At 47.0% G+C, this 17422-nt stretch overlaps 1 protein-coding gene across 2 annotated transcripts in view; it reads left to right on the top strand.

Annotated features, from left to right (window-relative positions):
- Positions 1-17422, top strand: part of GFRA1 (GDNF family receptor alpha 1) — a 226939-nt gene that overhangs the window by 157118 nt on the left and 52399 nt on the right. For both annotated transcript variants that reach the window (XM_068961528.1, XM_068961529.1), the window contains one exon: positions 3178-3514. In XM_068961528.1, coding sequence (XP_068817629.1) covers positions 3178-3514 — 337 coding nt within the window. The remainder of the gene's footprint in view (positions 1-3177; positions 3515-17422) is intronic.

Genomic DNA, 17422 nt, shown 5'->3' with positions numbered 1-17422 from the left:
CCCTGCACTGCTCACCTAAGAAGGGCTGAAGGTCTTGTTTATCGCCTTGCGCATTAACTTGTTGAATTCACATGTCATAGAGAAAAACATGAACCTGGGGCATCACAAAATACTGCTGGTAGTGTCCGAGTATATTTTTTGTGATTTCAGATATTTACACATAGTAGTTTCTTAAAGTGAGACACACCATCAGTAGACCAAGGGGAATTTTTCATTCCCTGAAATGTTGGACTTACTGTGTCTGTTCTTGTCTTGTATGAAATTTTCCTTTACAATACTAGAACATTTAACATGAGATCCTGGTGGCTCACGTGGTAAAGAATCGGCCTGTGATGCAGGAGACCTAGGTTTGGTCTCTGGATTGGGAAGATCCCCTAGAGAAGGAAGTGGCAACGCATTCCAGTATTCTTGCCTGGAAAATCCCAGGCCCAGAGGAGCCTGGTGGGCTACAGTCCATGGGGTCACAAAGAGTCAGACTTGGCTGAGCGACTAACACTATATTCTTAACATAGTTCTTTTTAAAGTTTTATTGATTTACAATGTTGATTTATGATGTTGTATCAGTTTCCTCTGTACAGAAAAGTTACTCATCCATACACATATATACATTCTTTCCCATTTTTCTCCAGCATGGTTTGTCACAGGACACTGAATATAGTTCCCTGTGTTATGCAGTAGGACCTCATTGTTTATCCGTTCTATGTATAGTAGTTGGCCTTTGCTAATCCCAAACTCCCATATCTTCTCTCCCCTAACCCCACTCCCCCTTGGCAACGACAAGCCTGTTCTCTTTATCTGTGAGTCTCTTAGTGTTTCATAGATATGTTGATTTGTATTGTATTGTAGATTCCACATAGAAGTGATATCATATAGTATTTGTCTTTCTCTTTCTGACTTAGTTCACTTAGTATGATAATTTTTAGGTACCAGTGGGCAGAAGACCTAAATAGACCTTTCTCCAAAGAAGATATACAGATGGCCAATAGATGGATGAAAAGATGCTCGACATCACTCATTATTAAGAGAAATGCAAATCATAACTACAGTGAGGTATCACCTCACATCAGACAGAATGGCCATCATTAAAAACTCTACAATACGCAAATGCTGGAGAGGATGTAGAGAAAAGGGAACCCTCTTCCACTGTTGATGGAAATGGAAATTGGTGCAGTCACTGTGGAAAACAGTATGGAGGTTCCTCAAAAACCCTAACAATAGAGCTGCCATATGATTCAGCAGTCCCACTCCCGGGCGTATACTCAGATGAAACTATCATTTGAAAAGATATACGCACCCCTATGTTTATTGCAGCGCTATTTACATTAGCCAAGACATGGAAACAACCAGAGTGTACATGGACAGATCAATGGGTAAAGAAAATGTGGTTTATATACACAATGGAATATTACTCAGCAATCAAGAAGAGTGAAATCATGCCACTTAGATTTTAAATGCACAATACAATATTGTTAACTGTAACTGTGATGCTGTACAGCAGATCTCTAGAACTTATTCATTTTGCATCACTGACACTTTATACTTCTTGAATAACAACTCCCCATTTCCTCCCATGCTGGAACAAGGGAGGAAATGGGGAGTAGCTACCATTTGTACTGTTGAGTAGCAGTAACTGTCATTTGTACCACTGAACAGCAGTAACTACCATTCAACTTTCTGCTTCTCGAAGTCTGAGAGTTTTCGATGCCTTGCACATGTAGAGCCATAGAGGATACTGTCCTCCTGTGACTGGTTTATCTCACTTAGTATCATGTCCTTAAGGCTCATCTGTGTTTCTGGATATGGCGTATTTCCTTCTTTCTTTAAGGTGGAAAAATATTCCATGTGCCCTTTATATGGATACTAAATACACTGCCCTGTCTTTCAGTCCCATCCAATCCGGCTGAACTCTCTTTGCTCTTGTGCTAATTCTCAAATGCCTTCATGATCCCCATCAATGGGGGATATAAAGAGAATGAAAGGGGGTTTCAGAACCCAAGAAGGGGCTGAGGCCTGAGCGGAAACTTCCTGGGGTTTGAATCCCACAGTTGTGTGGTGCCTGTCTGTTGCCTCCTAGCTGTCTCTGGAGGGTCATTGCTGTACCTAATTATCAATTTTCCATGGGCCGTATTATATATAACTTAGCTCTTGGAGGTTTTTCCATCACTTCCCCCTCTCTTTGGTAAGACCTATATTGTGGGAAATAGGCTTCATTTCCCTTATCCGTTCATCTTTTAACTTTGCCCATTGGACTTGGCCCTGCCAGCCCACCCAGCCACCTCAGTGGGCCCCACCTCCTCTGTGTTCTGTCTCCAGCCTCACAGAAGGCCTCCTGGCCATGGATGGCCCTGGTTTCTCTGAAAGCCTGAGCACAGAGGGCTTGGGCAGAAGGCAACATATGTTTTGTGAGATTCCTAAGGCCTATGATTTGTAAGCCCACTGAAGTTCTATCCAAAATACTAACTGAATTTTTCTAATCTGCAACCTCAGTACTCATAGATCCCACATTTTCTGTGGTAAGTTAAATGGTAATTGAGGTTTGCAAATTTTTATGTAATTTATTCTGGTTTCCTTCCAGTGGCCTGTGAGCTCAAACTTAAATACAGCTTCGATGTGGTTGCTTCTTCCTGTTTAGAGAGCTGGCATAATATTTTGTCTTCTGGGCTCAAATAACCATGCAATTACTCTGTAATCATATAGTAATTAGCATGTACTATGTGCATTTATTACATAATTATATTCCTGGAGGATCGCATGGCAATTATACTTACATTCAGCATATCATTTTATATACTATATAATAAACAAGTATATAATTTGCTGCTTTTTTCTTTTATCCTAATTTCAGTTTACCAGCCAGGAGCTGGAAACTTGTTTTCCTGTTGCCTTGCTTAGGCCCAGGCAGGCAGGTGTCTGAGCTCCTTTGGCCTCACTCAATACCTCCTAATTATACCTCTGAGACAATGCTAGGAGCTTATGTGCAGTCATGGGTTCCCAGCCTCTGTGCCCCTGATGCTTCCTCATTGTCACAAACTCATTAAGTTATTAGCTTCAAAACACAGAGCTGATGAGAGCTGCCAGGGCTGCCAGGTGGTGAGAGGCCAGATCTCAGTGCAAGCAGAGGACCTGTGCGAGCCGCACCTAGCCCCGTGGTCACCTGCCTCTCTCTCCTTTCTGCAGTGGAGCACATCTCGAAAGGGAACAACTGCCTGGACGCCGCCAAGGCCTGCAACCTGGACGACACCTGCAAGAAGTACAGGTCGGCCTACATCACCCCGTGCACCACCAGCATGTCCAATGACGTCTGCAACCGGCGCAAGTGCCACAAGGCCCTCCGGCAGTTCTTCGACAAGGTCCCGGCCAAGCACAGCTATGGGATGCTCTTCTGTTCCTGCCGAGACATCGCCTGCACCGAGCGGAGGCGGCAGACCATTGTGCCCGTGTGCTCCTACGAGGAGAGGGAGAAACCCAACTGCTTGAATTTGCAGGAGTCCTGCAAGACCAATTACATCTGCAGGTAAGTGCACCGGCAGCTGCGTGATGAATGAGGTGGCAGAGAGTGGCCCGCTCTCTGTTTTCTCAATTTCTGCGTGGGGTGGGAGAGGGGAGTGGTTGGGATGGATGGGGCCAAAACTGACCTCTGCCTCCAGGACAAGGTCCTTCAGAAACTGGGCAGGCATCAGGCTCTTGCACTCAGGAAGGTTTCCATCTTTAATCTGAGAATGAGGGAATGAGGGAAATAGGACTGTGCTCAATAAGTTCAGAGAGTCACCTGAGGTCAGGTGAGCTTGAAGACATGTGCCCCCACTACCAGAACTGAGAGCTGCCAGGGGTCAAAAAGGGTTTAGTAAGTGGAATGAGGGCTGGTGGAAATATAGGGGCGCTTCGCATCAAGATCACAAAGCTGGAAGACAGCAGCAAGAGGGTGGAGCTGTGTCGAGCCCTGAAGAGGAGAACTTCCAGAATGCCTAGGTCTGTTCTGGGTCATTTAATCATCAACCTGTCTGAGAGTAGATGCTTTCCATGCTTCTGGATCTCAGCCCCGATCAGAGACCTGGCAGAGTCTGGGCTGTGTTGTTGAAAACAGGCACTTATTTTCCTTTTTGGCCATGTATTAATTTATTTTAATGTTTCAGGGACTCCATGAATATATTCTATGTATATATACTTTTTTCAGAGCAAAAAAGCTGTAGAGAATTAAGTAGAAAGAAAGGAAACGTGTCTTTTCTTTCTGTTCTCACTTGCTCCCAGCCGTCACTGTCGACAGTTTGATGTGTGTCCTTCCAGAACTTCGGGTTGAATTCATTGCTGATGGAAGCCAGTAGATTTTGATTAGCAGAGACTCGAGTCTTCGCAGCCTGAGGCAATGCTGGTGCTGCATTCAGAGCACAGGGTGGATGTCAGGTTAGAGATGCAGACGGGGGCATCATCGGACAGCACCTGTACTCTGCCCTCGGGACAGAGTCAGGAGTCTTCAAATACGGTCGCTGACAAAATCCCACGCACTTGATAAATTTCACGGCGGACAAGTAGGTGAAGGTGTGACTATATGCTTGTTTTCTTCTAAGCTTCCCCTTTCTTAGGAGCAGAAGGCAGAGAAGAATCTGTCTGATAGTTGGGAGGATTCTGGTGAGTGAAAGTTCTGGTCAGTTTAAGTTTTCTTCTGATAGACCGGAGTCCCATTCTTTCCTTAGACTAGCTCTGCTGCTGAGTCACTTCAGTCGTGTCCGACTCTGTGCGACCCAGAGATGGCAGCCCACCAGGCTCCCCCATCCCTGGGATTCTCCAGGCAAGAACACTGGAGTGGGTTGCCATTTCCTTAGTGACCAAAGGAAAATAAAAGTGTTCGTTAACCGGAGAACCCCCCTCATGCGGAAGACTTTCTGGAAGTAATGTCTCCATTTTTTTCCCAAGATGGAAGCTACGTGAGGAAGAACTCAAATGACTGAGCTTGTGGGAGAAGTCAGGTGTTCAGGCAGTGTGACTCTTCCTCACCTGTCACCCCTGTTTCATTGAGACCCTCCTAGCTGAGCACTGTGATCGGGGATGGCTGTGCTCCAGGGGTCCTGAGGAAGAAGCAGGGCCTCCTTGCAGCCATAACCTGGGGAAACCAATCATCCAGGGACTCTGAGAACTCTCTAGTGCTAAGTCACTTCAGTCGTGTCTGACTCTTTGTGACCCCCATGGACTGTAGCCCGCCAGGCCCCTCTGTCCATGGGATTCTCCAGGCAAGAATACTGGAGTGGGTTGCCAGGCCCTCCATCAGGACATCTTCCCCACCCAGGGATTGAACCCGTGTCTTTTATGTCCCCTGCATTGGCAGGCAAGTTCTTTACCACGGAGTGCGATGAGGGGCCAGACCAAGGGAGAAACTGTGGGAGCTTCACCTGGGATTAGAATGCCAGGGAGCTGAAAATCTAAAGATTATCACCTGAAGACCCTGCACCCGAATCCCATGTTCCTGGGCCCTTTCAGTCTTTGAGCAGGAGTCCTTCTGCTAAGAGCAGGTCTTTCCAGGGTTTTCCTTGGCTGGAAGCCAGCTACAGCCATCCCTGTCTCTGCAGGAGACGTCACCTTTTCACTGATGGTTCAAGCCAGGAGGCCTGGAGACGGGAGGCTGCTATAAGCGGGGGGAATGGAGCAGTGAGTCAGCCCTCCGTCCACTAGGCCACGGCTGGGAGGAGGGAGAGAGCATGGTGATGGAGCCTTCCCTCCTCTTCTAGCGAGGTGTGTCTTGCACGAGACGTCCAGAGAGGCTTCCTGATACCCGCTCTGCAGCCTGAAAGCCTATTCTGAGGGTTCGTTTGCATCAGTTGGCCTGCCCTATAAAAAGAGAAACTCTTTGGAGGGTTGATGAGAACTAGTCAAATCGGATTGCTTCCCTGCTAAGCTGCGGTGAGAAACAGCAAGAAGTTTGGGAACTTGGGAGTGTTCCGAGGAGGCGGCAGGAAGAATCTATAGGGAAGGGGATGGTTTGGGTGCTGTTGAGGGACCAGGTTGGCTCCAGGGACCATGTGCATTGTGGCAGCCCCGGTAGCATGGAGTGACTTCAGCTGATGGAGCGACAAGGAACAGGGGACAGCTGGACAGCCCTCACCTAAGGACTGACTGTGCCTGGTCACTCCCAAGGTTGGGCTGCAGTGACAGCAGCCACCACTGGACTGGAAGTGACAACCAGAAGCCGCTTTTGTGTGTCTGCCGTGTTTCTGGCTCTGGGCTGTTTGGGAATCTAGATCCTAGACTGTTGGGGGCCCGACCAGGGGAAATTGGCCTCAGTGTGATTGATGGGTTTTATACCCCCGTCTTGAGTCCTCTCTAGGAAGGTGAATCAGTGACTTCCCCTGGTGTTACCTGTCGTTATTTAGACTGGAATTTCTTTCCCGAGCTGAGCCTGGACTTATCACTCATGATTACCCCCCTCCCTGTCGCATGTGGTAAATGTAATTTAAGCTGCTAGGTAGGCTGGCAGTGTTTTCTTTCATCAGGTTTTATTAATCTTGTCTTTAATTTTATGCCTTTTATTGCATCCCTGCTCAATCCATCTCAGTGAAGCCCTTGTAGTTACTACTACCCACAGCAGCAGCTGGAGCTTTGGCGGAGGGGGATTCATGTTAAAGTAGCTCTGACCTAGATCCATCAGAGGAAGGGAGGTACCCCCAGTGGGATGGCGAAAGGCCCAATGTGAGGATCCCCAAAGGGAAGGGATGACAAGAGGGGAAATTGCTTCCTAAAAAGCATATTCTTTGAAAGCTCGCCTTTCAAATGTTCCATTGCCATCTCAACATCAGCCATTATCAAAGAGCTGCTGAAGCTCATTAAAACTTCCCTGCACTTAATGTTTTCCAACTCCAAGCACACAGGTTTCCTTCCCCAGGGACCAGCGGTGCCTCTGCACAAAACCTGTTTCTCCGGCCTTATGCCTTCAAACAGAGGAGACGCAACTTCAGCGTTGCCTTTTGACTTTATTTGCCTTTTCTGCCTTCCCCTTTTAGAGAAGCCAACAGGTTCTTTCCTCTCGGGGTGGTAAGGGAGAGGCGAGAGCTTGCCTGTTTAGTCCTCCTAAGCTTGTCTGCAGAAAAGCAAACTCGGAGGTAGCGGAGGAAGTGGGTGATGAAATGTAACAGCCTCCAGGTCTTACCCTGAAGCACAGTGTCTCCCTTGCCAGTTTGCTCTGGTTGGTTTGATCCTAAAGGGAGCCAATTCCTTTATCCTTGATGCACCTGGTTATATGTACAAAATTTAAACTCTCCTCCTTCTGCCCAAACTCTGACATACTAAGTAAGCTCAGCACTTGGACCCTGGCTCAGTTCAGTTCAGTTACTCAGTCATGCCTGACTCTTTGCGACCCCATGGACTGCAGCACACCAGGCCTTCCTGTCCATCACTAACTCCCGGAATTTACTCAGATTCATGTCCATTGAGTCGGTGATGCCAACCAACCATCTCATCCTCTGTCGTCCCCTTCTCCTCATGCCTTCAGTCTTTCCCAGCATCAGGGTCTTTTCAAATGAGTCAGTCCTTCACATCAGGTGGCCAAAGTATGGGAGCTTCAGCTTCAGCATCAGTCCTTCCAGTGAATATTCAGGACTGATTTCCTTTAGGATGGGCTGGTTGAATCTCCTTGCAGTCCAAGGGTCTCTCAAGAGTCTTCTCCAACACCATAGTTCAAAAGCACCTATTCTTTGGCACTCAGCTTTGTTTATAGTCCAACTCTCACATCCATACATGACTACTGGAAAAACCATAGCTTTGACTAGATGGACCTTTGTTAATAAAGTAATGTCTCTGCTTTTTAATATGCTGTCTAGGTTGGTCATAACTTTTATTCCAAGGAGTAAGCGTCTTTTAATTTCATGGCTGCAATCACCATCTGCAGTGATTTGAGAGCCCCCCAAAATAAAGTCTGTCACTGTTTCCAGTGTTTCCCCATCTATTTGCCATGAAGTGATGGGACCAGATGCCATGATCTTAGTTTTCTGAATGTTGAGTTTTAAGCCAACTTTTCCACTCTTCTCTTTCACTTTCATCAAGAGGCTCTTTAGTTCTTCTTCACTTTCTGCCATAAGGATGGTGTCATCTGCATATCTGAGGTTATTGGGTGCTACAAACAAATATGTTCATAGCTCTTAAATTTTTCTAATTAATCACTCAGGCACCTTCGCTGTTCTTCATTACCAAAAGAACTAGCATCTTCCTCTTGAGCAAGCCCCCTCCTGTTTTCATCTACGAATTATAGATTTATGTGCCAGAACTTGTTCTGCTTCCAACACCAGGCAAAGAGGGAGCCAGAGGCTACTGGCCAGCGCTCCTGACTTGTGACTGTCGCGGCCGCCACATGGTGTCGCTGTTGTGAACAGCCTGGAGTATGCTTGGTGGTTTGGTGGCCGTGCCCTTCGGGGTCATTCTGCACCTGCAGCTCAGGTCCCACAGCCTTGGGTGCAGAGTAACAACTCTTAGTTCCTACTTAATCTGCAGCCACTATTTCCCAAAATGTGACGTTTTGCCCTGGGGGCTGGGTCCTAGGGGATTCCCATTAGATCCGGCCCTGCAGCTTGAGCACACAGCATCTCAGGCTCTCCCTCGACTGGCAGTGCATTCTAGGTGGGATTGAGTGTTACAGTTAACATTTTCCTTCTTTTCTTGAAGTTTTATTGTGTTAAGTTCAGTTCAGTCACTCAGTCGTGTCCGACTCTTTGCAACCCCATAAACTGCAGCACGCCAGGCCTCCCTGTCCATCACCAACTCCTGGAGTCCACCCAAACCCATGTCCATTGAGTCGGTGATGCCATCCAACAATCTCATCCTCTGTTGTCCCCTTCTCCTCCTGCCCTCAATCTTTCCCAGCATCAGGGTCTTTTCAAATGAGTCAACTCTCTGCATCAGGTGGCCAAAGTATTGAAGTTTCAGCTTCAGCATCAGTCCTTCCAGTGAACACCCAGGACTAATCTCCTTTAGGATGGACTGGTTGGATCTCCTTGCAGAGTCAAGGGACTGTCAAGAGTCTTCTCCAACACCACAGTTCAAAAGCATCAATTCTTTGGCACTCGGCTTTGTTTATAGTCCAACTCTCACATCCATACATGACTACTGGAAAAACTATAGCCTTGACTAAACGGACCTTGGTCGCCAAAGTAATGTCTCTGCTTTTTAATATGCTGTCTAGGTTGGTCATAACTTTCCTTCCAAGGAGTAAGCGTCTTTTAATTTCATGGCTGCAATCACCATCTGCAGTGATTTTTGGAGTCCCCAAAAATAAAGTCAGCCACTGTTTCTACTGTTACCCCATCTATTTGCCATGAAGTGATGGGACCAGATGCCATGATCTTAGTTTTCTGAATGTTGAGCTTTAAGCCAACTTTTTCACTCTCCTCTTTTACTTTCATCAAGAGGCTCTTTAGTTCTTCTTCACTTTCTGCCATAAGAACACTTAATATGAAATCTACTCTCTTAACAGGTTGTTAAGTGTGCAATATGGAATTGTCTACAGGCAAAATATTGTACAGTAGAACTCTAGAAGTTACTCGTCTTGCATAATTGAACTTTTGTTCCCACTGATCAGAAACTATCTGCTTCTGCTCCCCCTAGTTCCTGGCAACAGACAGTTCTGTTCTTTGCGTCTGTGAGTTTGATGATTTTAGATACCTCATGCAAAGTGGAATGATGCAGTATTTGTCCTGTGACTGTTTTATTTCACTTAACATAATGTCCTTCAGGTTCATCCATATTGTTCCATATTGCTTTTTTAAGGCTTAAACAGTGCTTGGTCAAGGGTATTGCATACCTTTTCAGCAGATTCTGATAATATTGAATTTTGAAAGGAAAGGGATCAGGGCCCTCTGTCTCCAAGGCTTTCTTGTCCACACCTCCTCCAAGACTGACTTGCTTCTCTGCCAGTGCAGGGGCTGTCTAGGTGGCGCTAGTGGTAAAGAAAGTGTCGGCCAATGCAGGAGACATAACAGACGCAGGTTCGATGCCTGCGTTGGGAAGGTCCCCAGGACGAGGGCACGGCAATCCACTCCAGTATTCTTGCCTGGAGAGTGCCATGGACAGAGGAGCCTGGTGGGGTCACAAAGAGTCATAGGGTCACAAACAGTTGGACATGACTGAAGTGACCTAACATATACACCCACTGCCAGTGCAGGAGACTGGTTTTCAGTCCCTGGATTGGAAAGATCTAGAGAAGAAAATGGCAACCCACTCCAGTATTCTTGCCTAGGAAATCCCACGGACAGAGGAGCCTGTCAGGCTATCGTCCATGGAGTAGCCAAAGTGTCAGGCACAACCTAGCAACTAAACAAAACCGCCTCGGTACCCAGGCTCTGCCTCCCCATAGTTGCTAAGAGTGGTAGTTTTGACCAAGTGACCGAGTATATATGGATTTAGCTTTCCCCGGGAACTAAGGATCCTATAATTGTATCCTGGGGGCCTGGTTGTGTTTTGTTGTGTTTTGCTTTTTTAGCAGAACCATGAAGGTCTCCTTTGGTACAGCTCCAGAGGAACAGCATATGTAACTTTCAAAATTCTGCCCTAGCCAACACCACATTTTCCACACTGACGCTGACCCTGTTATACTTAGAGGAAATATGTTGTTGTTAATGTGTTAACTGGGACAACTGGGGAAACATGTCACAAAACCATGCAGCAAATTTCTTCTCCAGTGACTTCCTTGGCCTGACAGTACTAATATATCTTTAAAAGGGGAGAATGTATTTCCTTTGCTTGGAATCAAAGCTGTTTTGCATAGTAAACTGCGACTTTTAAAGAGCAAGGACATCCTCCGCTCTTTGGGCTACCTTCCTGAGTTGAAAACTAGATTCGACATCACGTGATCTCCCGGCTTGTCTTGACATGTGGCAAGCGCACAAGAAAATGGCTCAGAGGATAATTAATGCCTAAAACTAAAAGGGGAGATTAATTTGTCACTTAATTTTATTTTACGCTGATTCATTCACAAATGGAAATCAGCAATTAGACAATGCAAACTTTTGAACCATGGAAAGAAAGGTTCAGGAATATGAGAAAACACAAGTAAAACATTTTCCAGTTCATTTGAGCAGTTTTCATTTCAAATGATTACATGGGTGTCTTTAGCGGTGCAGGATGGGATAGCTCATTTTTTAAGGTGCCCCACCTGCATGAACTGCCTGCCACCGAGTCTCCAGGCTGGAGCCCCCCAGGACTCCCACGGGGTTGGGGAAAGCTCCTATATGTGTACAGATTCATCAAGCAGAGAGCAGGGATGTCTCCCCGCAGCATCTGCTGAATGGTGGGGAGGAGCGCACTTCCTGGTGGGTCTCCCAGATCTCCACCCCCGAGCCTGCACATCCACTTGGCACCAGCTAAGCAGGGTCTGAGCCTGCCGTGTCCCTGTCTCACAGGGGTAACCTGAGCTGTGAATCAAGCGGAAACCCACTACAACTTTCTCCATCTTGTCGCCTCCTGTCTCTCTCCTTATCTTTCCTTTGGCAGAGGCGAGTGTGAAGCCATTTGTCTGTTCCTGCTGGAGCCTGTTGCTGAAAAATGCCTGTCCAGATATACTCAGCTTTCTGGCTTTCTCTAGCCAGGCCCTCCCTGCGCCTGCCCAGCTCAGGGGCTCTGCTTCCTCCCCCCACCCAAGATAAGAGGTGCTTAACTTATCACCTCACCATCAAAGAGTGGGCTTCCCCCTCTGAAACCTGTTGGGAAAATCCCAGCCACAGACTTTAGCCTTGTTTGGCTCATGTACCCATCCTTGGACCAGCCAGAGGGCCTATGTCCTCTGGCCCAGTGGAAGCCACCGTAGGCAGTGTCTACAGCAAGAGGGAGGGGAAAGTACCAGGCTCAGGGAAATGAAATGGGGTCCACAGTGCACGCTTCCATCCACATGGAAGTGCCCATACAGCTAGGCACTCAGAGATGAAGATGCAGACCTTCTAATGATCTCAGAGTCCAACATGAACTGTCCCCTTGCCCTTACCTGTCTGGCCTCTTCTCTGGCTCCCCGTCTCTCCTTCGTCTGTTTCAGACACTCTGGGCCCTTTGCTGGTCCTCGAATGCACTAGGCGTGTCCACCTCTAGCCTTTGCTCCAGCTGTTGTCTCTGCTGGCCCACTCTTTCCCCAGATGCTCCCAGACAAACTCCATCACCTCCACGTCTCCTTAAATCTCATTTTAACGTGTTCACACTGGTCACCTTATTTAACATGTAAGTCCTTGCCCACCCCCCTTATCCTGTTCTCCTTTTTTTCACACATTTATCAGCTTCTAACATACTATATAATTTATTTATTTGTTTTGATTATTGTTTGCCTCTTTTGTCCACTATAATGTAACTTCCCCAGTTAGGGTTCTCGAACTGTGATATATCCCAAGTGCCTAAAACTGTGCTTGAACAGTATTCTACACTTAATATTTGCTGAATGAATAAATGAGTGAATCAATGTAAAACTTGAAGGAAGGTCAGAGAAGGGCGTTGAATATAGGGATAGATTTGAGGATCATCAACATAGAAGTCATTGAGGGTGTAAATATGATGGAATTTATTCCCCAGAGAAAGTGGGTGAGAAGAGAAATAGGCCAAAGACTGAACCTGTGGAACACCAGGTTTATGGTAAAAAGTGTCTGTAACGGCCTTACAGAGGCAGGAAGTTGGAGAGTTGGAGAATCAACAAAAGACCTCAGCAGAGCTGAGGGAGATCAGATTCTTAGGACTAAAAGTGGGATGAGCCTTGTTGTGTCATTCAAAGGTAAGAGGGTGGAAGAGGAGAATTCAGAATGGACTTAGCATATAGGAAATCTACCTGTCCACCTATCCATCTATACATATATCCCTCTCTTCCTCCAGTTACCCATCCATCCATCCCTCGTCTGTCCTCCATCCTCTTATCCATCTGTCTGTCCATCCGTCCATCCATCCAGCTGGTCTGCAGTTACTGTGCCAGGAGTAAAGACATGGTTTCTCACCAGCCATACAAAAAAGAAGACAGGTGCAAATACAGTTATTTCAGCCTGGTGTGGGAGTCTGTGGTCAGGAAGACACAAAGTGCTATGGAAGGGCAGAGATAAGAGTAGCCAACTGGGCCTTGGCCTGGGAGGGTCAGCAAAACTTCCTGGAGAAGCTGCCCTCCGAATAGGGCCGAAAGGATGAGCGACATGGAAGAGACCAGCGGTGGTAGAAACGGGATAGAGGCCCAGGGCTGTGGATTTGAGGAAGACGTGGGAGCAAAAACCCATTTGCTGGGTTTTAATGATGAGAGGCACTGGTCTCTGTGATCCCAGCCCACGTGGAGGAGCTGGTCTCGCTCACTCCGAAACCTGTTTTCTGTCATTCTTTCCAAACGATTGTCTTTCACGACAAGAATGCAATGTTCTTACATCGTTCAGCCTTACTACCTTTCATTCCAGACAGGCAGAATGATCATCCCGGCCAGCCTCTGGATCTCGACGCTCTTTATGGCTCAGTAACTAAGACAGCATCAGTTTTAAAGACAGTTTTCACAGAGCTTAGGACATAATGTTCATCACAGCCTCTTAGCATCATTCGAAACATTAAAAAAAATAAAAAGCGCTCCTCAGGTAATACATGCTCAGCAAGTTCTTACTTCATCTAATTTCCTTTTGAGCACTCATTGCTTATTATAGAGTGGTTTCTCTGTGACAGCTTACTGATGGCAAGAGATGTTTCTACAAATAGGAAAAAATCTTTCCAGACCACACTGATTTTCTTAGTATTAACTCAAGTGCTTACTCGGGCACATTCACTGAGCACAGTCTGTCTGGCCTGAGGGTCCCAGGTGTGTGTCACGTGACTGTTACCCAGGAGTTCCCACTCACCTGGTTGCTTGGGCGCCCTCCATAACTCCTTGCTGAACTGTCGCTGGAGTTTAGAGTCCTTGACCGTCACCTTCCCCCGGGCAGCAGATATCAGGGACTTGGCTGTGTATCTCAGGGGAGATGAACTCTCTGCTGTCACAGAGTGACAGCAGGCTCTAAACAATCCATGGTTTTGTCCCCAACTTGGGGTCATCCAAGTGCTGGTCTTCCTACGTATGTTCTCCTTGCCCTCTGGCCAGTTCATGAATCATAGGAAAACCTCCATGCTGTGGCTTGCATCTTGAATGCAGTGCTGATAAAACATGTGGTGGGTGAGAATTGATGAAATGGGGATGGGTGGGGGACTTGCAGGGAGTTCTGGGACCCAGGATTTCAGACCATTTGGTCAAAGATCCCAGTTGGTCCCCTCTGCTGCTTTGTGCAGATTGTTGCTCTTCCAAGGGGAACTCTTCTGCTCTGCCCAGTGACCTTTTCAGGTACTAGGGCCCCATGAAGTTCCCAGACAGGGTCACCTAGCTCCCCCGTTAAGTCTAGGCCTAAATCCAACATACAGATTTTGGAGTCTCTCTCTCTCTCTCTTTTTTTTTCTGTTCTTTCAGAAGGGGATGCTTTCATTTCATGCCCTTCTTTTTTTCACATGTGTTTTATCCACGGAGCAAACAGTTGGGGGGAAGAGAGATCCTAGTATTCCCAGCTGGCTTCCCCCTTATCCAGACCAACAGCCTTTGGGGTCCATGGGTACCCATTCTGGCTGGCATACTGGGCCCTTAAGCTGAGGCTGTTCCCTCCCATCCCAGCCTCCAGAGGACACACGACTTCTTTTGGTCATGTGCAGTTTGTTGCTGACAGTGGTTCCCTTAGCCTGTTACCCAGAGCCATCTCATTTTGTGCAGGAAAGTTCGCCCCGCCACCCTGCCCCACACCAGGTGGCTGTCACGTTTGACTAGTGCCCTGCTCTCACACCCAGACTTGGAGTCCCACTTTACCCAAGGACACCCCAGATGCCCACTCAGGCACTACCCCAACTTAGACATCCTTCAGGCACGTTGGCATTTGCATTTCTACAAGGCATTTCTGGCTCAGTGAATGGGAAATTGCTCTGTGATTTCCGAAAGCAATTAATTATGCAGAAAATGTTGCATCAAAAAAAAAAAAACAAAACAAAAACACAAGCATTTAAAACAACCATCAATGTGAAAAGTGTCACCAAGCTGGAGTTGGGCCTTTTTTTCCCCCTTCAGTAAGCTGTCAGTGTATTTGTGAGTGGGGTAGCCCTGGGCTCTCATCTGGGTTCTGCTGGTTCAAGGACATGAACAGCTCATGGCCTCAGTTTTGCATCTATAAATGATTCCATCTTCACAGGGCAGCCATAAGGGTTAAATGCAATATCTAGGCAAAGATGATAGCACAGAGCCTGCCACCTAACAGAGCAAACATTCAATAAATCTTTTTTCCTTTCTCTCTTCCTCAAACTTTCCACACATTTTGATCATAGAGGACAAAGGAAGTATAAGATTCCAAATGCAACATTTCCCACCCCATCCCTGCTCCATCAGCAGACGGAGACCTTTAAAGTAGGATTTGTGGGTGGAAAGGGTAGGTTTTTACTGCTTTACACTTTTATGCACCCACAGCATTAAGCAGCATGTGGAAATTCCAACACAGTTACATGAGGCTGTGCTGCTAAGCTTCATATTGATACATCACCATCTTTTCAGTTGGTACCATTAGGGAAAAGTGGGAGGCGGAGGTGGGGGTTGACAGAGTCCAGAGGTGTTTGGAGCATGTGTCATCTCAAGAACGCTTCTGTCTAGAAGAGACAATTATCACCATACAAAGATACCCACTGAGATGTGGATGGAGCTGGCCACGAGTTTGTTGGGCCTGGAGTCCTAGATTCACTATTGTTTAAACTGAATGGGCAGTGGGGGTGCCCCTGGCAGCCTCTCTGGGCACGTGCTGCTTCAGTGACCCAGAGTAACCGTAAATAAAGTGTCCTTAGAGGTGCTTGTGTCTGAGTCAGGGATGTGAGGCATCGAGCAAAGGGCAGTCACTGACTCAGGGCCGCTGAATCCGACCCTTCCTCTCGTCTGCGTGGTTCTGTGCCATGATTCATCTGATCCTCCTGCCAGGCGCAGGATGGCTCGTGCAAGACTTAGGGGCTCAGAATCCGCAGAGCCAGGGACATTATTGCAGGAACGTGTGGGTGACGGTGATGGTGATGAAGGTGATGACGAAGAAGGTGACATTTATGTGGCATTTGCAGCACGCCAGGCACTGTGCTGGGCACTCCACCACCCTGGAAGTGGGGGCTGACGTCCTCCTCCCTGGTCCACAGAGGAGGGGGCATGATCTTGAGCAGCTTCTGCAGTTTTCCAAGTGGTGTCACTAGAACCAGAGCCCAGAGGGGCCAAGGGGCCGCAGAGCCAGGGTTCTGTCCGCTGTCTGCCTATTTCTGGTGCGATGTATGTGTCTCCTGAAAACCACCCTCTCCGGGTGTTGTGTGAAGTCGGATATTGCAGCTGATTTTGTTTCTAACTCTTTATTTATTCATTTTAAAGCAAAAATTTTAAATAAGAGACCTTGCACTCTTGATAAGGCATAAATGCCCCCTCATTAAACATATTGGGTTGGCCAAAATGTTCTTTCAGTTTTGCATATGATGTTACAGGGTGGGCAGCGAAGAATCCCTGAAAGAACTTTTTGGCCAACCCAATGATTTGCTTCTCATTAGGACAGTGGTTTTCAAACTTTTGGTTTCAGAACTCCTTTATGTTCTTAAAATTACTGAGTTTTGTATATGTGGGCTAAATCTATCTATGCTTACCATATTGGGAGTCAAAGCTGGAAAAGTGTTTATGTATTTATTACTTCATTTAAAAATAGCACCAAGATACCCATTACAGGTTACCATAAATAACAGAACATAGTTTTTTTTTTAAAAATTCTTACATTTTTCCAAAACAAAAAAAAATTCAGGGAGAAGCGTGACATCGTTTTACACTTTCAGAAATCTAGTATCTGACCAGAGGACACCTGGATTCTAATATCTGCTACGGCATTCAGACGGTTTCAGTACCACATGTTACCTCTGGCCTCTGGAAGAACTCCATGGTACTCTCGTGAGAACATGAGTATGAGAAGGATAAACCAAGACTTAGCGTGACTGGGAAAATAGTTTTGACTCAGGAACACCTAAAAGGCTCTCTGAGATTGCCAGGGTTCCTACACTTCACTTTGAGAACTGCTGCACTAAGATCAGAATCGTCTTGGGCTGGAAGACGTGTGCCCACAAGGGTCCATGTGGTCTCCTGGAACTGAGACAGTCTGAGTGTGTGTGTGTGGCCGCCTCGTGTCCAGCCTGTTCACTCCAGCAGGTCAGGATGGTGAGGCTGGGGGAGGTGGCTGGGAGCCGGTGCCACAGCCCTTCCAGGTGGAAGTGGGTACCAGTAACCAGGAAGCTTCTGAACTTCCCCATCAGCTGCCACTCCGGGGCTGTGTGGCAGTGAGGGAGTCTGGCCCAGCTTGCTTTCCTGCCCTGAGAGATGCCTTCCTGACAGACAGCGCCTCCCTTCTGGTTTCTAGTGCAACAAAGCATTTTAGTGTTGTATTTA

Source organism: Capricornis sumatraensis, chromosome 23 (genome assembly GCF_032405125.1).
Source record: "Capricornis sumatraensis isolate serow.1 chromosome 23, serow.2, whole genome shotgun sequence".
Lineage (NCBI taxonomy): Eukaryota > Metazoa > Chordata > Mammalia > Artiodactyla > Bovidae > Capricornis > Capricornis sumatraensis.
The sequence above is the reverse complement of the archived record's forward strand: the minus strand, read 5'-3'. Positions and strand labels throughout refer to the sequence as shown.